A 26,158-nucleotide genomic window follows, 5' to 3' on the forward strand; every position below is an offset into this window, starting at 1 on the left:
TCTTTAAGATGATGTGGTGGAGTACTTTGCTTAGCTCTATACATTTTTATTCATCATGGTGAGGTATTTCAATGCTTGGCAGTGGAGCGAGCTCTCTTTTTTTTCATCAAATGCAAATTAATGAATGCACAGGGATAGAATCCTGCCAAATGCAGAATTAAGTTTCTCTTTTGGCAAAACAATTCTGAACTGTGTCCTTCCAGTGTTGTAATTTTTTCCATTTCCCACAATAATTCTAAGAGCCCTTCTGTCAGAGATTACCAAATTAATGTTTACTTTTGGGGAACTATAGACCCTTCAATGCCTTGAACTGAGGTCCACTTAAATCTCCTCCAGCTCATTTTGCGTGAAATCCTTAAAATTGGCAGAAGGCATGAATTGCAGCATATTGGGCTGGATTCAAATCCCACTCTTGGTTAAAAGAATATTGTTGTGATCTATTGTTCCACATAATTTCCCAAGGGAGGAAGAGAGTACAATGTTTTGAATATTTTTTTCCTACTGTTTCATGCTCCTGAAATTATGAAAATAAAAGCACTGTGGCATTTTTCTAAATTTAATCAACTTTGAGCCTTTATTCAATCATTTCCCTAGAAAAGTTTGGATAAAGTACACCTAAGCTCCAATGGAAAACCTTGGGGACACTCATTTTAATCAGTCATAGGTCTCCTACCGTGGATGTCAATTTAGATATTAAGATTGAGCCTTCAGAGTTATAACAAGTACTGAGCTAGCAAGAGAAAAGGGATGTCTTTCTCAATTCAAAAGGGAATCCAAACAGTATTGGTGGTAATAGCAGACCAACCTAGAACCTAAGCACATGGAAAGGTTGAAAAAGTCTTAAAAACAAATAAGAACTGAAATCCAGTATTATTCCTGCATCCCATTACTCAAAGTGGAGATGAAGAAGAGAATGTTTCTTGGATTTTTTTCTTTAAACATGCTTGTTTTTGATGTAGTAAATTTGGTAATATCACACCGAACTTGAGATCCACCAAAAATGTTACATGACAAAGGATGGTACCTGTTCCAGTAGCTCCAGAATTGGTCCTGCAAGTAGCATTCGTGGCTGTATTCATCTCCAAATGAGGCCTTGCTTTCAATCCAATGAATCACATGACCTTCAATGGCTATTAAAAAAAAATTCTGTTTTCAGCTTCATCCTTCAATGAAGTGTCTTTTTAACAGTCTAGGGTAACTTAGCCAAGTCAACATTGGATAGTGTTGAAGAAATCCATCTGCTTATAAAATTTACATTAAGTAGCTTTCCATTGCTTTGTTCTTTGCAAAGCACTCCCGTTACAGGTCATTCTGCAAATGCTATTTGCCTCTCAGGTATTCATATCTTCAACTCTTTTCAGCTGACAGGTTGGCTTAAATAGCCTTCTGTAAAGCTCGAGAAAATGTACACCACTATCGATTATTATTATTCAATCATAGTTTGCTTATCAGAATGATGTAGGTGATTATCAGCATTATTTTAAGATTATAAGTGCACCCAGAATGAAGAATGACTACCTATCAGTATTGCTCTATCCACACAGCATGTATAATTTAACTTAGTAAATGGACTCCAGCAAGTTCATGTCCTGAGCAAAGACTCCGCATCAACAGCACTTGTGACCCGAAACAAAAGTTCAAAAGACGTAGTCATCTGCACAGCCTCACCATTCAGCTTTGGCTGTGACACTGACCAAACAAAAGACAATATCTGCCACCGACCCACTCCACCGCGCCCCTCAACCCTCACAGTAGCAGCTTGAAGCCTACTCATCATCTCAATCTATATCTATTGTTATGGAGAGTCGGTTAGCTCAGTTAACTAGACGGCTGGTTTGTGATGCGGAGCTACGGCAACAGCGCAGGCTCAATTCCCGTACCAGCTGTGGTTATTCATGAAAGCCCCGCCTTCTCAACCTTGCCCCTTGCCCAGGATGTGATGATCCTCAGGTCAAACCACCATCAGTCAATCTGCGGTCAACTGGGACAATGGTGACTTTACCCTTTACCTTGAACCTCAAATACTCGGCCACATAGTCTGTCAGCTCCTTTTCTGAAGGAGTTAACTTGATATAGCTTTTCCCACAGATCTATTTTATGCATATATATATCAATTATTCTGAGGGGAAAACAAGTTTATTCTGATTTCACTTCAGGGCTGATAATTTTAAACAAGTGGCCCTTAGTTTTAAGATAATAGTTGAGGCAGAATAAGCTTGTTTATATCAGTTACGCTTCTCGGCACTTTAACAATCTTCACTCAATTTTCTTTTCTACAAATAAACAGACTTGGCTGTGCATGTTGAGAGTTCAAGTTCTGCAATTACCTTGCTGCTTTTCTTAATTCTGGACACACTATTCTATATTACAGTAAAAATAAACAGGCTAACTTTTATGTATCTATTCCTGCTACTCACCCATCCTAATTTGGTCTATTCCCCTCTTTAATAGCTTTCAGCTATTCAGTTTATCTATATGCCTCACACTTTTGCTCAAGGCCTCAGTCTCTCCTTACTATTCTCTCTTCCTGCTTCCCCTGAAAACAAATTGGCCTTTTTTTCGTCTCTTCTATCCAATATATCTCACACTCTATAGCCTTCTCACATTCCTCAGCGCCCCTCACCCCCTGTCCTCTTGCTCCCTACATCCTCCTTTTTCCTGTCACCTCTGTTGAAACTCACAGCTGGATTCAGTGCTTCAATCTTCTTTCTGCAGCAAAATTAATTAGTCTCTCCGTGGGCATGAGGCTAATTCCCAAATTCATGAGAGCCCAAAAGCCACAGAAATACTGCAGTCAAATTACAGAACTGGAATCACCTGTTTAAGACTTTAAAAACTCTACCTTCTTACCTTAGAACTTCTCTCAGATCATTACAATAATAATTTTGTACAGAATATTAAGTGAGTATAAAAGCAGTCTTTGCTCATTGAGAATGGTCTTTTGCACTTGATAGGCCAGATTTTTGCTTCCAAGGCAGGTAGCAGGAAATTTCTCCACTTGGCACACCTGCCTTGGGAAAATGTGTCCGGAATGGTGAGATTTACATTGCGGAAAGGGATGGAGGTGCATGCGGGATACAGCCAGGCCCACTGACCCTGAGGTGGATCAGATGTGGTCACAGGACTGCCGAGTGCCAAGACAAGTTGTCCACCACAGTTCTCTGGGGCTCTGTCTCAATTGCTTTAAGTGTTACGCCCTCTAGCCTAACCTCTCACACCCCATCACCCACTCCCCATGCCTCTTCCATGCCAACCATTAATAATAGCCCTTGGAGCAATGTCAACAAACAGATAAAACAAGTTTTCCTCAACCCTCACTGACACAGGCAGGCTGTTATTTGTAATGAGGTGGGGATTACAGTTGTACACGCCTTATCTGCCCTTCTCAAGCAGTTATTTCGCCTCCCAAAATTCTTGCCCCCCCCCCCCGCCATCACCCTTGCTACAATGAAAATGGGTACGCTTGAACTCGGCCCTGCGTTCGAAGTACTGTTTTTGGTACTGGGTGGCCCACATTAGGAATGATATACCAAGCCTTGGAGGAGAATGATTAGTAGAATAATTGTAGTAATGCCCTGCCAAAGAGCAGGTCCTAGGCTCATTTCTCCATGCCTCATGGTTTTGTGCTTTCCTCTTCAGTTGTTTGTGTCAGCCTCCCATTATTGATTTCAATCTGCACTGTGACATGGGAAAATAATACATTAGGTAGTTCCCCACTGAATTCCTTATGTGCTCTTAACGGGAACACAAGTCCTCTTCCCAAAGGATCCTCCACATATAGGCAGCCCTTGTTCCTTGAGGTTCTAGCTCTCCCGCCATTCTGATCAAAAATCCGCTGGTCCCATAGATGGCCGTGATTTTTAATCTTGAGCATGGGACTCTTATCTGGGACTTGCAAAAGAGAAGGGATGACCACTGTCCATGTGTCAAATGGCTCAACTACCCTAAGTTGAATAATACCTGGGATAAAGCAAGTTAGCTAGGATGGCTGGATAAATGTGCCCTTTGTTCATTGAAAATGAGCAAATTAATGGTGTTACAATAACAAAGGGACTTAAGATAACAATTCTTCTTCCTAGTAAGAGAATCCAGAGTAAAAAGGGCAACTTTAAAATTAGGATTAAAGAAAGAAGTTTCATTTATAAAATGTTTTTCACAACTACAATGCAGAAATATAAATATTTGCCACGATTAACAAACTAGCAGAGCAGAAACTAATGTTCCCAGAAGCAAAAGGCAAGTTTCTAATTCACTATACCATATAGTGTCAACTTTCATATTAACAGCCGTCACACACTCAAAGGAAGAGGGCATTAAATGAAGCAGCAGCATGTAGTTCCCTTTTTGGGTTAAAGCAAAATAATTTTCCAATATCTTTCATATAGTAAATAAGCAGTAAGCAAAGCATAGAAGTTATCCCCATAAGTTCTCCAGTAACAGATGGATAAAAGGTAGATGCAGTCAACACCAAATCCCTTTTCAATAGTTCTCTTAAAACTATAAAAGATCTAGGTCAGGCATCTTTCATCTCATCCTGTAATCAAAGAGCAAATAGTTTACACTTTTAGGCAAGTCTGCAGGGGCAACATAATGCTATTAACATGATGAACAGATAACTAGGGAGATTCTCAGTTCTCCTCCCTTTCTCCACCCAACCCTCCTCCCATCCCACTACTTCCCATAAGGAAATAGCAGAGCAGTGGAATTAGTTATGGATTGTTCTAACAAAGATATGACACAGCGACAATGAGCCAAATGTCTCCCCAATCAGTACTGCTCCACAGCCATCCCAAGTTTGTGCAAGTAATTTTGTATCAATTGCTTCCTTTTGCTATGGTGGTCTTTAGCAATTTCCAATTAGTTGTCTTCCTGCTGCCAATGTCTTTCAAACAGCAACGTCATCTTAAACAAGTCAACTATTAAATCCAGCAAATGCTCCTTGACTGGTATTTCTCTTTTTTCTATCCCTGTCTAATATTTTGCATATCTTGTGTACCCACCTTTGACTAATTTTATTGTTAAGCCAATTTATGTACACATTTCATCATCTAGCAGATCAGCCTTCAAGTTTGAATACCTTGTTCCTTACATTCTTCATATAAATACTTCACTCAATCAGTTTTTTATAATGATTCCAGCTTCCAGCTGCTTGTTTGTTGATTTTTTCCTAATTTCGTAATGCCTCACTTGCCTTTTCATGAATGCTTACTCCATCACACTATTTGATTTCCTTATAGCTATCTCTTCCATGTGGCCAAGCCATACCATCAAGAATTGCAATATTTCCCAACTGTATTACACAAGCTCTAATTCATTTTTTAAGCTCTTTTCACTTTTGATTCACACTTTCGTTAGAATAATGTTTAACTCCTCTAAGTTCTTTACGCAAGAACAAAGGCAATGATATTAAGCTTTGTCTGACCACTTTGCTATCCAAAGTAAGCTATATTACCATCGTCAACTTTATAATTATTTCCTTAACTCCTTTTATGAAAAGGGAACCAGGAAGGGTCCAGGTTCAATTCTTCGGGCTGGATTTTTAGGAACCACCAGAGGTGTGAAGAGTTGGGTAGATGATGAAAGTTCAAGCGCTGGCAGATTTCCTGCCACCTGGGGAAAGGACAGCCCCAAAAAAACTGCCCAATCCATAACCTGTAACTAAGATAGTTACATAACTCAGTGAAAGCCCATTGACATCCACACTGAGATGTTGGTGAAGGCATCCAGGTTGCATGACAGGGCAAGAGCAGACCAGATGCATGGAGGCAGATTCACAGTAAGGAAGCATTCATGACCACTTAATAAATTAGAGGTGCACAAAAGGAAGCACTACTCAAAGGGAGACTTGGCCAGTGGCATACGGCTGCCATCGGATCAGCACAGGTAGGGGTTCAGGCAGTGCAGTGGGTTATCACATTTCTGGACTTGGGAACCATAAGATGCAAGGCATGCAAACACAACTTGGGGGTCACAGAGCATGAAGATGACAGCAGCTGGCAATGGGAGCATGACTTAGATTTTGTGTCCAATGGCAATGAGGAGAAACATCCTCCACAGGAAGAGTACAGCCACAGTTAGCGGGAGGGCAGAGGAGTGAGAGAAAGGGGGCAGGAAGGCGATGGAGATCATACTTTCAGCATAGGCTGCACTGTTAGAGGCAGTGCCCTGTAGGCTTGCTACTGAGATGACAGACAGCCAGTGTCACAGGAGACTGCAATTCTCCAGGCAGATCATCACAGAGATTTGTATTCTCATCACAAACACCTCACACCTTGCAGCACTGTTTGCCATAACCTGCAAGTACCCAAAGATTTCTTCACTTCTGGCTCCTTCCTTGGATCAGCTGCAGATCTTGGTGTCATCTCACAAATGGCAGTACAGCCTTGCATCTAGCAAGGCACTGCTGCTTTACTTGTCAGAATTAATCAGTACATTCAATTTCAGGCAGATGGGGCCTCGCAGGCACTGGGGACAGTAAGTTTTGCCTCCATCAAAAGATTCTGCACATCCTGAACGTAGGTGCAATGCTCAAGAGATTTGAAATGGGATCTGTATATGGGAATAAAGACGTTACATGTTGCTTGAACTTTGAGATGAAATCGCTTCCACAGAATGTTACCAATCAACAGGTTTGCTATTTAATCGGGCCACAGCCTGTCTCATGTGAGAAATGATCATCATGTGGTATTTCACATTGGTACCAAATCCCAGAGGTGATGCCCGCATCTAGCAACATCAAACCGACATCAATTTATTGTCCAGACTCCTGGAGTTTCTTGCACCTGCAGTTCACTTGAGAAAAGCTGATTTTCCATTAAGGACGAGTCTCCAAAATAAGGGTGGAGCACAATCTCTTTGAGGTGAGATGACACATCAGGTGATAGAGATTAAAATGGAATAAATCCTCTGTGGAAGGCTCAGTAATTCACTGAGCCAAGTGGATCTGTAACATCCCAGCGCGCTGTTGGTAAGTGACCAAGATGAACCTTTAACTCTATTTCTCTTTCAACAGATGCTGCCAGACCTGCTGAGTTCATCTAGCATCTTGTTTTTATTTTAGATTTCCAGCATCTGCAATATTTTGCTTTTATTATTAACTGATTTGATTTGATTTATTATTGTCACGTGTATTGGGATACAGTGAAAAGTACTGTTTCTCATGTGCCAAACAGACAAAACGTACCCTACATAGAGAAGGAGAGAATGTTACAGTCATATGTAGGGTGTAGAGAAAAATCAACTTAATGTGACGTAGGTCCATTCAAAAATCTAATGGCAGCAGGGAAGAGGCTGTTCTTGAGTTAGTTGGTATGTGTCCTCAGACTTTTGTATCTTTTTCCTGACAGAAGAAGGTGGAAGAGAGAATGTCCAAAATGTGTGGGGTCCTCGATTATGCTGGCTGCTTTTCCAAGGCAACGGGAAATGTAGACAGAGTCAATGGATGAGAAGCTGCTTTGAGGATTGGACTGGGTTTCATTCACAACCCTTTATAGTTTCTTGTGGTAATGAGCAGAGCAGGAACCATATCAAGCTATAATACAACTAGAAAGAATGCTTTCTATGGTGCATCTGTAAAAGTTGGTGAGAGTGACGTGCTAAATTTCCCTAATCTCCTAAGAAAGTTGAGGCGCTGATGAGCTTTCTTAACTATAGATCTAAATGGCGATTTAGCTGCTCTGTAGGGTAGAGCTGTCAATGGAAGCTAGAATTCTTTGCTCCAGATAAAAACTAAGTCTTAATGGGTGCAGTGGACAGTATGAAGCTTACTTGTGCCTTGTGTTGGTAACTGCACAGTATTAACTAATTAGAATTCAGTAGCCCCACTCTGAACAAGTTGGTCTCTCCTGGTCTTACATTTTGCAATCTTATACCTGAGCTTTCTTGGTGCTGATTGTGATGGGCCATTTTTCTGTGAAGGTTTTGAAGCATGCCAAATGTCAAACAACTGGATGACAAAAAGCAAAATAAAAATCACTCTGACAATGCAGTAAAGAAGGGAGAAGAACATTCAACTCCTTAAGTCTGGTTCACCACCATTCAATTAGATCATGGCTGATTTGCATTTTAACTGCCTCGGTACTGTATTGTACTAACAGCCTGTACTGTGCTCAAGTCTGAATTAGTTTGAACTACAACCTTCTGGGCCTTCAAGCCATGGAATTTTCTGCTACTTCAAAAGAAGAATGGAGCAATAACTAATGGCATACCTTGGTGCTGAGGCTCAGGTCTCAGGAGGAATATATACCAATGACGCTATATGAGATATCAATCAATTCAGCCACATGAAACCCAAAGGTATCAATGACAAATGCATAAAGCTGCTATTTTAAAGCACTTCATCAACAAACATAGAGAAAAGAGCTGGAAATTCTGTAATCTTTGTGCACCCTTTATAAATATACTTTTGAGGACAAAAATGCCGTTGAAAGTAACTAGGGGAAAGAAAACAGTTTGAGCTATTTGATTGTTCTCATTTGCTGTTGGTTTTATGTTGCTAGGTTTGAAAGCAAAAGGAGTAATTTGACCAGATGATTCTGTGGTGTCTGTTCATTATGTGCCTTGCCAACAAAAATTTTGCATTTATATTATGTTATAGTAGAATTAAGCTAGTCGATATTATTAACCTGATCATGACTAACACATCCAATGTGAGAAGACCATGTTTGAGATGTGATGCTTAATGAATGTTCATCACATGCAGTCCATGATGAATATATTATATACATACAAATATTACATGTGTCAGACACCAAATGTGGACATTCAGAAACAACCTCCTCTTCTTGAAGGAAATTTTCAATCTTGCACGGAATGCACTACAGTAGTGCAAGAAATAGAGAGTAATTTAACATACTCTATGGCCAAAAGACTGGAAATATACACAGTGCAGAGAAAGGTACCTTATTCAATGGGATCAGCAGCAGTGTAACTATAATAACTATGGTCGGAAGCAGGAGGGTGGCTGGGGCGGGCAGGGGGGCGGTGGGGGGAGAGGAATTAAGGGTACTAGGGAACAGGAAAGGAGGTCAGATTGCCAGCAGCTAAAAGTGTCAAAGAGTCAAAGCTTCTCAGTGGTTCTTTCCATGGAATCTGCTAACTTATCAATTATGTGCAACAAATGAAAAATATACACATTTCATAATTGTGTGATTGATTAGTAAACCAGCAGAGACTTACCAACTGGTACCTCTAAAATTATGTCAGGCGTTTTGTCATAGCCCTTAGCACGCAATTGATCTTCATCTACACAAGTAAGACAAAGAGAAGTTGAAGTGAATGTAGCAGTGGATTAGTGAATGTTCCCATTACTATGTAATTCTATGGAATGTAATTTCTATAGATATAACATATGCGAAACACCAAAAAGGTTACATCACAACATAAACAAACTGTCTTCGCAACAGCCATGGCGCTTTTAACATTTAATGAAAAACTAAAATAAAAATAGGGACCAGGATACTAATGACTTATTAAGCACTCTAAGTAACACATCAAGCAAATCATTGTGTGGAACTTTAACACAGCACTTTCTTGGAAAATAAACAAATGAATATTTATATTGACTATTTCTTGTCTTTTCAAACTTGAATAATATTCTTGCAAATTTGAAAAAATAAATTTGACACATTTTCTCCTTATCTTTATATGAATGAAAAGAAAACAGGGTGGGTTCTTTTACAGGAACGTATTCTGACCAAGACAATTTTCCAATATTCATAGTGACCAATGAACTAGGACACACACAGAAGAATTGCCCTAAGTCACTCTCAGGTGATAATCAAATAAAACATATAACATATAATTTCTGAAGGTGCCTCAGAAGGTTTGAGTGGGAAAAAGGGAAAGCCAATTCTCATGGTATCAAATCACAACATTGGATTGAGTCAAGCAGTAGTTTAAAAGTGAAAAAGCTGCCTTTTTATGAAATATAAGCTTTCATATTTAATTCTGAAACTACAGAAGCTTACACATCTATGCACTGTTTAAGTACAAAAATGTTTGTAACCCTGGCAATTGTCAGCATGCTCTGTTCTTGTCCAGTCAGTAAAGCGTCCTTGACTTTAAGTGGCTTGCTGTTATTATTTCTGAAACACCTGATTTCTCCATTACATTTTGGGTGACCTGGTCATTCAATTCCAGACATGCCTTTCTGTCTTCACCCAACCTAAACTAATAGCTAAAACAAGTAACAGAGAAGGTTGTGTGGTCTCTCTTAACACCTACTGGGCTGTTGACATTGTGGTACAGCCTCCTCTCCTTTTCACATCACCTCTGATTAAAATTAATGGCCCATTCCACCGCTGGGTAGCCAATTTCCAATCCATTTATCAGCAAAGGACAGTACTTTCATGGCCAATGTTCTGAAACTCTGACAGTTTTGCTGTTGTGCCTCATGAGAAAATTCCAAGGTCAACACAATTTCATGTCCAAATAAATTATATGCCTTTAATGTAAGTATTTCTGGAGTTTTATTTGGTGGGTAATTAGTATTTGTGGCATTCTTCCCAATGAAAATGAAGATTGCAAAGACACAAGTTCATCTATTAGAGTTCATTGTTTGGAACGATTTGTACCTTGGATTACAATGCCATTGAGAGGTTTCCCCCAATGCTTTATTTGTTTTATGTAAAAATAATCTTTTCACTGTTAGGCCCAAAGGGTTCACTATCAAAACATACTTTACCATGTTATCAAGTTATTTCATGCATGAGATTGAATCTTAAACTTCTTTATCGCTATATAAATAACATCGGTTTTCTATTTGTGTTTGATATGCCAATTTAAGCAAAAGTCTAAGGGCTGGTGTTTCAGCATATTCCACATATATTTTGTCATTTTAAGATTTCTATAATTCAAGCAAAAGTTATAATATTCAGGAAGCAAATTTAAACAGTTAATGCAATATATATCCATTGGCTATGAGAGCGTACACAACAGACTTGGGTCACTCTTGCAAGGCATTATGTGTGCAAAGTGTCTTGTTATACATACTGACACAAAAAACTATTTAACTTAATCATGCTGGTTCACTTAAAAACAATATTATTAATTTCATGTCTTCCTTAAATATTCTCTCATATTTGCCAGTGCTTGGCATTTCTATAAATGGTCCCATGTATTACATTATGGAGGGTGTCCACAAAAAGAACACAAGAAACAGGAACAGGAGATGACTATGTGGCCCATTGAGGCTGTTCTGCCAGTCAATATGATCATGGTGGATCCTGGGCTTCAATTCCATGTTCCCGCCTGCTCCCCCGACCCACACATTCCCTAAAAGACCAAAATGCTGACCATCTCAAATATATTCAATGATGGCACACCCACAACCCAACATCTAACTGTATGATCACATAACTTGCAGCTTAACAATAGGAAGCTTTTTGGAACTGAATTAAGCTTTTTTTTTGTTCATTCATGGGAAATGGATGTTGCTGGCTAGGTCAGATTTACTGCCCATCCCAAACTGCCCTTCAACTAAGTGCCTTACTTAGGCCACTTCAGAGGGCATTTAAGAGTCAACCATTTTGCTGGAGTAACATAAAGGCCAGACCAGGTAAAGATGGCAGATTTCTTTCTCTCAGGGACATTCACGACCAGATAGGTTTTTACAACAACAACGATCATCATCAGATGTTTAATTCCAGATTTTTTTATTGAATTCATATCTCACCATATACCATGGTGGGATTTGAACCACTTCCCCAGATCATTGCCCTGAGTCTTTGGATTACTAGTCCAATGACGATAACATTACACCATGTTTCCCCAACATGATCTTACATGTAGGTATTTCACCAATTTTTAGTGGGCAAACTGAAATTACTCTAATGAGATAAGGCCAGATATGAGATGTTTAGTGTACAGAGACAGCGGGGCAAATTTTCCCGTTTCACCCCTAACGGGAATCACTTTTGTTGGTGGAGCAGATTTGAGGGGCTGAGTGGCCTCCTACTCCTGTTCCTAATTCCTATGCTGCTCTGGCTACAGGGAGTAGCTAGTCTATTCCTCTGGCTCTGTCCTGTTGCTGTGGCTCACCAGTTTACCTGCCAATATAATTGGCTACCACCTCCCAACTAGAGCGAATCTCTGGAGACATCTCATTCTGAGTCAAATGAATAGATCACCCCAATGATAATGGGTGTGTATTTGTAAGAAACTCAAGATGAGATAATGAATTAACCATTGTTTACAGCCATTGAGTAGGCACATTTTCAATACCTGGCCTGTTAACAAATATACTCTTCATTGTCTCTGTGGACAGAAATAACTAAACAGAAGTTCAATTAAAAAAAACACTTAAAAGTAACCCGTTTCCAAATCCTACCCAAGGGAAAATGGTCAAAAAATTCAATAAGTGACATGTAGGTAGGCAAGAAGAGTTTATAAACCAATAGACAAGAAGTAAAATAACAGTCATCAAGCAGAAGACAACACAAACCTAAGCAAATCCCTCATTTATTTTTACCTAAAGCTATCAAAAAGGAAGTAGCCAGTCACTGTGCAAAAGCAAATCACTAAAATAGTTCTACATTATTTTGATTATTTTTGAGAAAGGGCATTAAAATTTATTTATAGTTATTAGCCACAAGTAGGCTTACATTAACACTGCAATGAAGTTACTGTGAAATTCCTTTAGTCACCACACTCTGGCACCACACTCCAGTGTCGGCATTAATATCCTGAAAATCACTAAGAATTTATTAACAAAATGATTCATTAAATGTCAAAAGCCTACAGAAAGTAAGTCTGTCCTGCCCATTGGCGGGAGAGCGGGGGGAGGAATGGGCTTCAGTCTCAAAGGGTTGGAAATTTAACTAAAGCACTGGGTTCTCAGGATTTCCAACTCCAGTTGATAAATTCCGTGCGAATGACTGACAGAGACCGACGGCATAATATATAGATAAAGGGAGTTGCAGTTCCCAATCTGCTCCTACGGAACAGCAACATCATGCTCTTTGAAAGTTAGACACGACAATTTACTGAGATGTGAATGGACTACTAACCACCAAAATTCCCACAAGCTGGCCATGCCTAATGCTCAAGAACGCAGTGCTTCAACTAATCTTTGTGCTAAGTAACTGTACCCTGGGCTTGGGGTTGTTTGTGCTGAATGCACAGTACTGCATCAGTGTTCTGAACTGCAAAAGATGCACGTACGTGCAAATACCACGTAGGCTGTGATGTGTCACAACCCAAAAAAATATGTAAAGTATGCTCAATTCAGAAACGTACCGACAATCAGGCTAGAATAGTGTATTGGAGCTTCAGGAATATCCTGTACCAGGACAGATAAGATGTTCAATGGTTATTCAATATGTTACACACATAGGGACGGCACAGTGGTTAGCACTGCTGCCTCACAGTGCCAGGGACTTGGATTTGATACCCAGCTTGGCTTCTCACAACATTGAGGGTGTACTGTTCTACGTTCTGTGCAGAGTCTGCACGTTCTCCCTATGTCTGCGTGAGTTTCCTCCAGGTGCTCCAGTTTCCTCCCACAGTCCGAAAGACGTGCTGTTTAGGTGCATTGGCCATGCTAAATTCTCCTGAGTGTATCTGAATAGATGTCAGAGTGTGGTGACTAGGGGGATTTCACAGTAACTTCAATGCAGTGTTAATGTAAGCCTACTTGTGACACTAATATATAAACTTCAGAAAAAGAGAGTGAAAAGATGTCTTTTTCCATCTGCTGTGTTAATTTATGACCCAAGATGGGTAAGAATAAACTGCAATTCTACATTAAAAGGCTATTTGAATTTGATTCATATACATTATATTTGCGCTCCAAGCGATAGCACAGATGTTTATATTAGTGGAAAACAAAACTCTAGAATTAATTATCTACTTCAAGACTTCCAATTCACACAAACAATTGAAACCTGTTTTCTACAAGTGCAAATAGGCATGAGTCCAAAGTTATTATGCAATTCACCACCCTAAAATTGACCAAGTAACTTTTAGTTTATCTTCATCTTGGAATACCTTCTACATATGAGATATTTGCTTTCTCCAACTCCTTTCTTTGATATGTAAACTGCCTCTTAAGTATCTTCCCCTGTGCTACATTTTAAGTCTCTGAAGGCAAGGATCATATATATAATCTCAGGATAGCATAAGTATTAACAGAAGCGGATATTAAAAAGGTATTTTCCAACTACTTATTCCATAAAATATTAATTACAAGGTTGTACGCGGATTGTATATGAGTATTAGGTATCTGATTTCCTGTCTAGTCCTAAATCAATATAAGATAACATGCACAGCATCAATCATCTCAGCTTTTCTTTCAGCCCTACAGATGCAATGCACATTTTGCAGTTTCCCTTCAAGTAAACAGCTGCAAAACAAATTGTTTACATCAAATCCTTACCTAAAAAAGACAGTTTTTTGCTTTGCAATTTTTCACGAAGCAGAATTTCATGCTCTTGTCCAATGGCACTGCAGGTAGATAAGGTAAGGAAGAAATAATGGGAATACACAAGACTGCAACGATTGTTTAGAATATGTTACCTTACAATTGTCAATACTTTTAACTACACATTGCACTGGCTGAACAATAAGAACATCAATGCTGATATAAAATTGGTCTAAATTAACCCCCAATGGGGCAGGCAAAGCATCCTGGACTGAAGGAAGTTGGCTAATATTTTGCTAAATGGGAAAGATTAATTTCAATCATGCTGCTAAACAGATCATATATTGGGGCTATCCAGTTTGTTCATCATTAGGTATTGGGGCTATCCTGTTTGTTCATCATTACCGTAACCAGAATTTTTTACAAATCAAAATAACTCATTCATCAAATAAGTTCTACAAACAACAAAATTTAAGAGAATTATTTCAAACTGCATCTTGAGCTCGTCGGAGAAAATCTACTGTTCAACAGGTAAGTGTACAGGCCAGTGAAAATATTATGGGGACATAAGAAAGCACAATATGTAATGCTCAACGTACAAGCAAGTTGTTTAGGAGGATCTGAACATAAGGATACTGGCAGGTTAGCCACTCTCAGCCAGGTTAGTTGATGGGCTATTATCATGATCTCATTGCCTCAAGGCTAAAAGGCTTATAGCGTCTAGGGAATCAATTTCTGATTTATCATTTTAGGTGCTATGTATGCCCCTAGAACAACGGTAACAGCACAATGTTATTTATTCTTTATACAGGGGTTTGGAATATTTGAGAAATATGATAAGGTGCTACATAAGTTCACATTCTTTACATTTTTGTCTCATGCGCACACTGACAGTGTGTCAACGTCTGAGTGAGGTCAGGATCAAGTTTGCCTATGATAACTGTAGGCTGGCAAGCCCACTGGCATGCTTTTGTTTAGGTTCAGTGAAAGAACGCCACTTGAGCAAGGGAGAAAATAACCATCAATGCCGACAGAAACCATGTCCCATTGCCTTCAAGTGGACTGGAACAATGAGACATAATGAGATGGGAAGAGATTGAAAGAACAAAATAAATAAAAACACATCAAAATTCCACTGATATTGCTTAAACATTAGGCTGATGCATTTAAAAATCTGTTGCATCATTGCTGTGTGGTCCATGGGGAAAAACACATGTAAATACCTTCAGCATCTTCCCAGATATAACCTAATATTTCTGAAAATTCAGTCTCCTGGCATTTATGCTGAAGTTGACGTTATTTTTTGTTGCTGTTTCACATATGTTTAGATAGTTATATTTAAAATCAATATATAATCCTTCGCAAGATATTATCTTTGCAAAACTTAACTTGAAATTGATTTGTTTAAATCATCTGATCTACTAAAGCTACAGCATTCTTAATGTTAAACAGGCTTGACACAGTCTTCATTTATTAAGGTGCCTGAATACAAAATTTATATACAAGTAACATTACGTAATTTTAAAAATACCGTTCAAGTAGTTTCTTTTTAACACCTTCTGCTAATATACCTTTAAACACATATCTGAGAACCATACCGTAGAACTCCTACAGTGCAGAGAGAGGCCATTTGGCCCATTGGGTCTGCATCAGCTCTCCGAAAGAGTGTCTTACTGTACCCACCCACCGCCCCCCACAAATCCCCTCACACCCACCCCCGCCCGATCCCCATAACCCTGTGCATTTACCATGGCTAATCTACTTAACCTTCACGACTTTGGACAATGTTCAATTGCTCGTTGTTTTGCTGTGATGTCCACGGACACATTCCAACAAAAATCCCAATGTTGACTTCATGACCTAATTGCAATGCCTCTCTGTTACATCACTACGTGATTCTTATCTCAAATTATCCAAAGTGCTTTGAGGAGAAATAAAGCTGCTATTTTTAATTTCTCAGTAACTGTAATTTCTCAAGAACAAAATACGTTTTAACCAAGAAGAAAATCATTATGTTTTGACCCTTAGGTTTTAAGAAACAAAATAGCAAAGAGGCAGAGGTAAAGCATGCAACCTTCTGTAAGTTATCATTGATTAAATAAACTCACGGAAAGCTGAAAGGATCACTGTGACGATGACTGCATTTAGGGAAGGTGCCTTTTTATATAGTTAACAAGACTTGACTACCTGATTCTTTTCTCTTTTTCTTAATTATTGTTTAAAACTGTAAATTCTGTAAACATCATTGGGTTGCAGCTGAGAATTTACCGATAGATATAAGTAAGGAAACTGAAATCATGTCGGAGTTGATGGCATTATTTTACTGGGAGGTTTGAGCTATGCATTATGTCAATTTGATTGACGCATCAAATTCACATCATCATTAAGTTGTTCTCGCTCCTTCTGGGTGTTACCAGTATTCACAACTGATATCATTTTAAACAACAAGCGGCCAACAAAAAAAATGAAAAAGTATCCTGACGGCAGAGGATTTGCTTAGAACAAAAACTTGGGCACGTAACGGCATCATATATTTTGCACGAAACATTTCTGCTTCAATGCTAGACATCAACATCAAATCAAATTCACTGTACTAATCCACATGAATGATATACTGTATTGTGGGAGGTTTTAGGCATGCCATAGACATAGGCTGTGTAAATATAACTGGTAATCAGTGTGCTCGTTGAAAGCAACCGTGTATTGATGTGCGCTGGTTATTAAATGTTCATCAGGGTTTTTTTAAAAAGAAGAAACTGTCAATAACTGATGAGTAAGAAACATGTTGCTATCATGAAATGACTTTAGCAGGGGGTATTATTAACACCACTAGACAGGATCAAGTAAACTGTTCCCAACCTATCAATCAACGTAGATCACTTTACACTGTTGTACCAATACACAACATCAAAATATCTTTTTCCAACATCCCTTTGCTTAGAGGCCACAATAAAGGAATATTCCCACAAATGTTCTTTTTGTAATAAAGGAACAAAATAAATAAAACCAGTTAGTCTGGATTTACGCTGATGTTTGTTGATGTTCTGTCTTGGGACGAGGTATCCCACTGAATGAAAAAACTGCTCAACCCTCTCAATTCAATGACATGGGAAGGAAGGAATAATCACCCCATCAGAAATAGGTCAGAATCAGGAGCAAAACATGAACAGCTGTTACTTGAAAGGACAAAAAATATTCTAGCAGGACAGTGCTGCTGTGATTTCAGTGATGCCTGAAATATTCCACATAAAATGGTTTGATAGGAAAACCTAAAAATAGGCTGCAGTGAAGTTATAAGTAAGAGTGACTAAGACATATAAATACAGGGGTAGAACCTGCCACGTGGGTTTATGAAGACCACAACTGTGTTAAAGTATGCCATGAAGAGAACGAGTGTCAATGCACAACAATCTCACAGACAATGCAATGCAATGGTGTAAAAACCTCCCAATGCAAACCCAAGAGTTTGACACTTTCTGAAGTCTAATAATGTTGAATAATTATAATCTAAACAGATATTTTCATCAGTTAAACAACAAATTTAATGCATTCACTATAGATTTACTGGAATTCTGTAGTCACAAATACTGACATACGATTCAAATGTAGCTGATCAGATATCATTGTGTTACTCTAATTTATGTAAAAAAAAATGTTTAACAGCTGAATACTGCCAATATAAGTATCACTAAGCAACTCAAGCTTTTGTAATAAACACTGGTTGGTAGACAGTAGAATTTTACATAATGAAAAATATTTGATAGGAACAGGGTAATCATTAAAACACAAGGATCAGACGACAGTGAATCACTCCTGCTTCATTTTCGGTCTATAATATCTGTAGGACAATTTGATCAAAATATCTTCTGTCCCTTATATTTGCATCCACACAAGAAAGAAAGAGAGAAAGAGAGCTCACAAAAGGACAGTTGTTTGCAGCAGCTTGAGCTCAAGCAAACACTGCTCCAAGATCGGTTAGAATGCTCCACTTTTTCTCTCCACCACCTCTGTGCTGTCAAAATGTGTGGTCAACGTCAAGTCATAGACATGTCAACGCTTTCTGTATCTAAGTATCAGGAAGTATCCTTTTCATCCCTCCCCCATATATTCTGCTCCCATGCCAATGATACCCACCCCTCCATGGCCAATTGTTAAGATTAAACCAGGTTGTCCAAAAACTTGAAATACTCTGCAAACCAGAACTAAGCTTCAAATCTATTAATCATCAAGATCACATTCTTCCAACTTTGCAATACTGCCTGCCTCCACCACTTCTGAGACTCTTATCCATGCTTCTGTCGCTTTAGATCAGATTTCTCGAATCTTCCATCCTCTAAAAATTTTGCTGCCCATATCCTGTTCAACATCAAGTCCTCTTGGCCTACTAAATGTCATTTCCAATCTTGATTTCCCATTCTCAATGCTCCGAATTAAAATTATGGACTTATCTTCACCTCCCTTTATGGACTTGGTCCATCTTATGTCAGCAATCTACTTCAGCCTTGGATGTCACCCTGCATCCTCCAATTCCTCCTCTTTTTGTCTCAGCAATGGTTGCTTCCAACTATCCAAGTCTAACTCTTTGGAACAACTTCCCTGAAGCTATCTACCTCTTTACTCTGAAATGTTTTTTCTAACCTAATGTTTCACACAAGCTTTCGTGTAACTGCTGATAAATGTCTCTCTATCACTTATCCCTTGCTGCTTTATCTCTTTTATTTATTTTCGCACTCAAATACAAACATCATTCTCCATATTGAATGTGTTAAAAAAAATCCAAATTGTTGAATTAATTTTGGGATTTAAAAAAAAACAATAAATTGCCCTTTTATAACATCTTAATTATCCTACGACCTCTTAAAGTGCTTCGTGTCTAAAATAGTTTGTCAAACATTGTTTGCATTGCGATTTAGGGGAATGCAGCAGACCTTTCATGCGAAGTATGGTACCAAGCTGCTCCAAGAATACTCAAGCTTGACACTATCCAGGACAGAGCTGCCCGTATGATTGGCATCTCATCCACAAACATTCCTTCCCTCCAAGAACAATGCACAGTAGCAGCAGTGTGTACCATCTACAAGATGCATTGCAGGAACTCACCAAAGCTTCTGAGACAACACTTTCCAAACCAAGACCTCTCTATTTAGAAGGGCATGGGCAGCAGACAGATGGGGACACAACCATCCGCACGTTCCCCTCCAAGTCACACACCATCCTGACTTGGAAATGTATTGCCATTCCCTCACATGTCACTGGGTCAAATTCCTGCAACTCCCTCTCTAACACTACTGTGGGTGTAGCTACACCACATGCATGCAGCAGTTCAAAAAGGCACCTTCTCAAGGGGCAAGTAGGGATGGGTAGTTAATGCTGGCCTAGCCAGTAATGCCCACATTCCATGAATGAATAGGAAATCCACAAACAGCAATGGTTTTATATTTGTAAAAAATTAATAAGACTGGGAGAACTTCCCTGCTTCTCTTTAGCAGATGGCACCCATTTAACAGCTTATCTGACAGTGCATTACTCCCTTGACCCCGCACTGAAATGCCAACCTAGATAGTATTCAAGACACTGAAGTAAGCTTTGAATGCACAGCCTTCTGACTTGGAGATCAGTGCCACCGTCGAGTCAATGCTGAAACCACAGTATGTATTACTTGGTTAAACAAGATCAGGGCAATTATTATTTTTAATACAGAATGTACAAAATGGAAATGTGTCAAAGGAAACGCAGATTAGATTATGGAAGCTTAATTTAAAAGTCTAGCAGAGTTGAATAAACATGCAACTTGATTCCAGCAATCTCAGTATTTTTTAAAGACAGGTTTGATGAATCTTGTAAATTGTACTGCTGTAATTTAGTCAAAGCCTTAAAGGACTGAGTTCTACTATCGTTTTTCTCTCTCTCACAGCATCGCTTGGTCCACACTGAGATTGCTGTGGCTAAGAAGGAATAAGGTTTGCTCTGACCCTTGTTGATTAAAAATACAAGGGTAAAGTATGAAACACATGTTATGTGAAGCAGAACTTGATGTCAGGTTAAGCTAGACACATCTCATCTACAGAGTCATAGCTCGTCAATTTCAGTCCTAAATTTTATGGAAAAAGATACTGTTTGATGCAGTCTACCAGTGGTCCATAACAGCAATCGTTCACTGTACACTGCAAGCAAATAAGAGATGAAAAAGTGCATTAAATATGTAGTCAGATAATCCACTGGTAAATCAGATAACTATTACAGCAAATAGTATTCCGAGAACTGCAATTACAATTTACAGTACCTGAGTATGGTTCAAAAGACTGTCAAGGACTGCTCAATTTTAAAATGTAAAAAAATAGAACCTGCATGGCTTGCAAGAACAATAAAGGAAGCTATTAAAAAGAAAAAAGCTTTTATACGCAAATAGTTTATTGGTTTTGCTGTGAACTCTGATCTGTATGAAGGTTTACAGTGACAGTAATTAAATGAAGTATAAAGTCTTTTACTTTAGCTGTGAGAGTGTGAACCACTATTTAACACAAAATGTCACTGGAAAAGATAACTGTGATTAATACAGTACCTGATAGACTTGATTAGCTAGAACCCTGTCAGGAATCTGAGATGGGTCCCTTAACATGCCATTTATGACAGGTTTGCTCGCTAGATAGGGATAAAAAAAAAGCATTAATATATTGTGCCGTTCTATTTCAGATTACAGATACAGCAGTGAATTTATCTTGCGTTACACACCATATGAATAGGTTACAATGCCTCTTTTTGATCTCATTAAATCAATTTTATTTAACTAGTTTTGGTAGAACAAAGGTAAGTGAACATGTAATAATCCTGCAAGGATATACATGGAAGGCATTAACTCAGACCAACATTCGGAAATCGAATGCAATTGAAAATACGAATCCTGAGAATTTTTTTCAAACTGGTATAGGTCACTGAATAAAATATTTTTCTTTAAATAATAAACTTTTTATGGAAAGCAGGAAAGATATTAGAAAGGTTGATGGAGTTCCTGAGCTTTCTTTGATATTTCTATGAAATACGCAGTTGCCCCCCCCCCACCACCCCTCTCAACAGCCCCTCCCCAGCATTTGTACCTTTCAGTTCTTTTGCTACATTATTTAAATAATCATTTAGTTCTAACACAACTTTCAGATGCTCTGCAGTTTGGAAGAGACAACAGAGCAACTTACTTTTCTTTACTGCTTATGACCTCATAAGCTTTGCATGCAGGAGGTTACTTCAAGTAAAGGTTTTAGTGGTGAAACCAGAGCAATACCATAAGTGCTGCTCTAAGGGATGGCATGGTAGCACAGTGGCTAGCACTGTTGCCTCACAGCACCAGGGTCCTGGCTTGGGTTGCTGTCTGTGCGGAATCTGCACATTCTCCCCGTGTCTGTGAGGTTTTCCTCCAGGTGCTCCGGTTTCGCCCCACAGTCCGAAAGATGCGCTGGTTAGGATGCATTGACCATGCTAAATTCTCCCTCAGTGTACCCGAACAGGCGCTGGAGTGTGCTGACAAGGAAATTTTCACAGTAACTTCACTGCATGTGTTAATGTTAGCTGACTTGTGACACTAATAAATAAACTTTAAACTAAAAGTATGTTTTTGCACAGTCACGAGTATGCCTCAAAAATGCCGCAACTTACTTCCAACACATCTTCATATCATATCTTTCAGGTTTATACTTGATCTAAATCTCATCACATATGAGTATCTCACCACATATGGATAAAACCATGTATCAAATCAATTAAGTTGTTATGAATGGATAAAGAACACCACCATTGCTTGATTTGGACGGGTAATATACTTCTGTTTAGCCATTCAGCTGAAAACTAATAGACATAATGTGAAAAATCTTGTAGAGAACTATGCAGAACATTACTTTTAAAATGCATTGTGAAGAGCGTTGTCTTATTAAATGAGAGAATGGCAACACTGGTTTCGTCCTTGGAGCTGACACTAACCTTTGCAGGTTAAGTGCAATACAGTGCAGCCTCTACTATTGCCCTGACAATACAAATCAAGTTCAACTTCAGATTTACTTCCTTACTCTTCACCATCTTTGGCTCTTCCCTCAACCTATTTCATTCTATTGGTGCCAGCTACAAGTCAAGGCAGCTTGATTCAATGGAAGCAAGATTGAAGCTGCCCACTCCCATTGCAGTTGAAACCTTTAACAGATGTCAAACCAGACAGATTATGTCCAGATTTCAGGGATGAAAGGTCAGTACTGTCACATACAGTGCCATCACTCTCCAATTTTTAAAACTTCCTTTGACTTCAAAAAGGACAAATGATTAAACCAGAGACATGCGAGTCCTAAAGCTATAACCTAATACAAGGTTTGAACAAGATCATAAACTTTCACAGTGGCTTATAACAGCTTCCTGAACTTTAACATTACATGCATGTGTACATATGCATGTGTTTGAGGGGAGTAGTTTTTAAATAATTCAAGCCATTGTGATCAACTCAGAGCATCTCAGCCTTCATTCACAAAAGGGATACTAAATGCAGTGTAAAGTTGATGAAGATGTCAGATTTAATTGTCAGAGTTTAAGAAAATACTGGAATTTATAGAAGATCGTATCTCATCTCTCAAAGTCCTACACATCCAATAAATTACATTTTGAAATATAGTTGTGCTGTTATGCGGGAAAACGCAGCAGCTTATTTGGGCACAGCCAGTTTCAGCAAACTGAAAATTAGACAAATGGCCAGCGAATGAGTTTCTAGTGCTGTTGTTATCAGAGAGGACACTGGTAGAGCTCTATTTTCGAATAATTATTGGAGGCTCTTGGCATTACTAGGACAGACATGCTGAACTTCAGTTTAGTGTCTCATTTAAAAGGGGATTGACTCAGAGTAAAACGTGTGTTGTAAATGGCTCTTCCCCCACTGAAACAGTGAGGATGTAGGGCAGGTGGTGAAAAGAGGATTTTTAAATATTTGCTGCAGGATCAGTTTCAACATTCAAATTCATTCTTGTATGAATGCAGATTTGTGTAAGATCACTTTAAAACAAGCTATTGGTTGAAGCCTTTTGGAATTTTCAAAAACTCAAAGCATATATCCACACAAGAAAGGACCTCCTGAAAAAGCTCCTGTGTGCGCATATACTATGGATGCTGCAAATCTGAAATAAAGAAAGAAAATGCTGAAATTACTCAGCAGGTTTGGCAGCATCTGCAGAGAGAGAAGATTCAGATCAGTGACTCTTAGTCCTGCTCTTGTCTCTGATGGGATTTGTTTTTGTTTTGCTTTCATTTCATTTTATCCTCATTGCTTTTTCAAGTGTCGACCAAAATTTGCTTTCACAGACGCATCTCCTTGCTCAGCAACTATCTCTGGCTCCAACTTATTCAGTAAGAAATCTCACAAGGTTCTTTACATCATCCAACTTATTCCACATGGATTCTAACTTAAATTCCACCCTTCATGTTTCAGCTCATGATTACAGCTCTTTCAGATACTCGGCATTTCTTGAACCACTGTTTTCACCACCTCCTGAGATTCACACAACACTATACACCATTACACTCACAACATAACATTTACACTCTCGACTTCTCTCTTCAGCAGCATTGACTCATTCTATCTAAAAGTTGTCCAGGTCTTCAGTTCCACTTCATGCTCCACTTCATCGAGTGCTTTGCCAAAAATCTTCGTTCCTTTTAGGTATCAAGGATCATACCCTTCAACAACTCCTGGATACCCCAAAACTTGCTTTGGATCCATCTTCCTCTGCACTTTCCTCTGACTCCATCCCTTCTTTCAATCCCACCTCTTGCTGTTTGTTCATGATGCTTTCTGACATTCCCCACTGACCCAGTACAATCAGTTCCCTGCAAAGGCCTCAGCTTCACTTACAACCCCCACCTCAATGAATTCTGAGCTCAGCACCACAGAGACCTTCAGTTGCCTTCACACAGCAGCCAATTGCACGCAGCAAACTCCCGCAAACAGCAATGTGAAAATGGCCAGTAATCTGTTATTTGTGATGTTGATTGAGGGATAACTATTACTTGCACACCATGGATACTCATCTGCTCTTTGACTTAGTGCCATGGGATCTTTCACATCCACCTGTGCAGGTAGATGAGGCCCCCATTTAACATCCCACCTGAACAATGGCACCACTGTTAGAGCAGTGCTCCTTTAGTACTGCACTAGAGTATCAACCTTGGTTATTTTACCAAGCCCTGAAGTGAGACTTGAACCTGGAACCTAAGCGCAGAGGCAAAGATACTGCCAGTGGAATCTCAGCAAAGTCTGTGGAATATTACTTGCTCTGATCTTATTCAAGTCCCCTCCCACTTTATCCGATATATTGATGACTGTATTGATACAATTTCCGACTCTTCCCAGAACTGGATAATGTAATAAACTTTGTTTCTCATTTGCACCCTTCCCTCGTTTTCATGTGATCCATCCCTGCTTCTTTTGCTGACCTCTCAGTCTTCATCTCTGGGAATAGACTCTTGACCAATATTCACCAGAAGCCCAAAAACTCCTTGCTGCACTTCCTCGCACTCTTCATGCAAGCTCTTATTCCATTCTCCCAATTTCTCCATCGCATTTGTTCCGCAAACCTCCATATCGGCACATGATAAGCCATCCCGTTTCTTCATTTCAATGATTCTTCCAAACGTGGAGATATTGATCATGTCTGTTCCCAGTCACACCCTGTACACCTCTCAGAGCCACAGTAAGGTTCCCTTTCCCTCATACTCCACCCACCAGCCTCCGTATTCATCAGCTCGTCTTCCTGCTTATTTGCCAGTAACAAACACATTGTGTCCTTTCCTCCCCTTTTAGTATTTCAGCAGGCCAGTTTGCTCCTCCACTCTTCAATCATCACCAATAGTCCCTCCTCTTTCCTTACAAGCACAGGAGATGCAATTCCTCTCCTTTTACCTCCTTTCTTCTTATCATCCAAGGCCCCAAAAATTCCATTCCAGATGAAACAGTGATTTAACTTTACTTCTTTCAGTTTAGTATCTATATTCACTGTTCACAATGCAGCAAACTCCACACTGGGGAGATCAAATGTAGATTAGGTTAACTCTTAAAGGATGTTTTTAACGCATCTGCGGGACATGGACGTTGCTGGCTGGCCAACACTTATTGCCCATCCCTAGTTGCCTTTGGAGGTCAGTTGAGAGTCAACCATTTTGCTGTGGCTCTGGAGTCACATGCAGGCCAGACCAGGTAAGGACAGCAGATTTCCTTCCCTAAAGTACATTACTGAACCAGATGAATTTTTCTGACAATCGACAACGATTTCATGGTCATCAGTAGATTCTTAATTTCAGAGCCATGTCTGTTCAATCCGCAAACATGCCCTCAAGCCTCCATCATGTTGATTCTTTGCTCCACTCCTGAGCTGATCTTCCTTTCTTCGGTCTCCTGCAGCCTTCCAAATAAACTCAACGTAAGCTGGAGGAACAGCACTTTGTCTTTGGACTAGGCAATTTACATCCACACAGCTTCGTCACTGAGTTTAACAATTTCAGATCATCGTCACTGTCCCTTCTCTTTTTCTTTTTGAAACAGCAATCTTTGGTTACAACTTTCACTTTTGCATTTACACCTTCTCCCGACACAAATTTTGTTTCCTTTCTTGTTCCATTACCTTTTCTTCTTGCCTTGTACTATCAGCTGTTTCGGCATGCAGTTACTCCTGCCTTCCACCTAATCACTGACCTACCCCTTCATTCTTTCCTCCGCCTTTCCCTCTTGCATCTTGAAGTACTTCCAGTTCTGACATAGGCTCACCAACCACAAACATTAAT

General features: G+C 39.3%; 1 protein-coding gene across 3 annotated transcripts in view; it reads right to left on the reverse strand.

Annotated features, from left to right (window-relative positions):
• Positions 1-26,158, reverse strand: part of cdin1 (CDAN1 interacting nuclease 1) — a 134,366-nt gene that overhangs the window by 44,575 nt on the left and 63,633 nt on the right. For all 3 annotated transcript variants that reach the window (XM_080203159.1, XM_080203161.1, XM_080203160.1), the window contains 5 exons: positions 20,922-21,001; positions 20,474-20,523; positions 14,375-14,442; positions 9,178-9,243; positions 1,025-1,130 (listed from right to left, as the gene is read on the reverse strand). In XM_080203159.1, the coding sequence (XP_080059285.1) occupies positions 1,025-1,130; positions 9,178-9,243; positions 14,375-14,442; positions 20,474-20,523; positions 20,922-21,001 (370 nt within the window). The remainder of the gene's footprint in view (positions 1-1,024; positions 1,131-9,177; positions 9,244-14,374; positions 14,443-20,473; positions 20,524-20,921; positions 21,002-26,158) is intronic.

The sequence above is a fragment of the Carcharhinus amblyrhynchos genome, chromosome 14 (genome assembly GCF_965287045.1).
Source record: "Carcharhinus amblyrhynchos chromosome 14, sCarAmb.v2.hapA, whole genome shotgun sequence".
Lineage (NCBI taxonomy): Eukaryota > Metazoa > Chordata > Chondrichthyes > Carcharhiniformes > Carcharhinidae > Carcharhinus > Carcharhinus amblyrhynchos.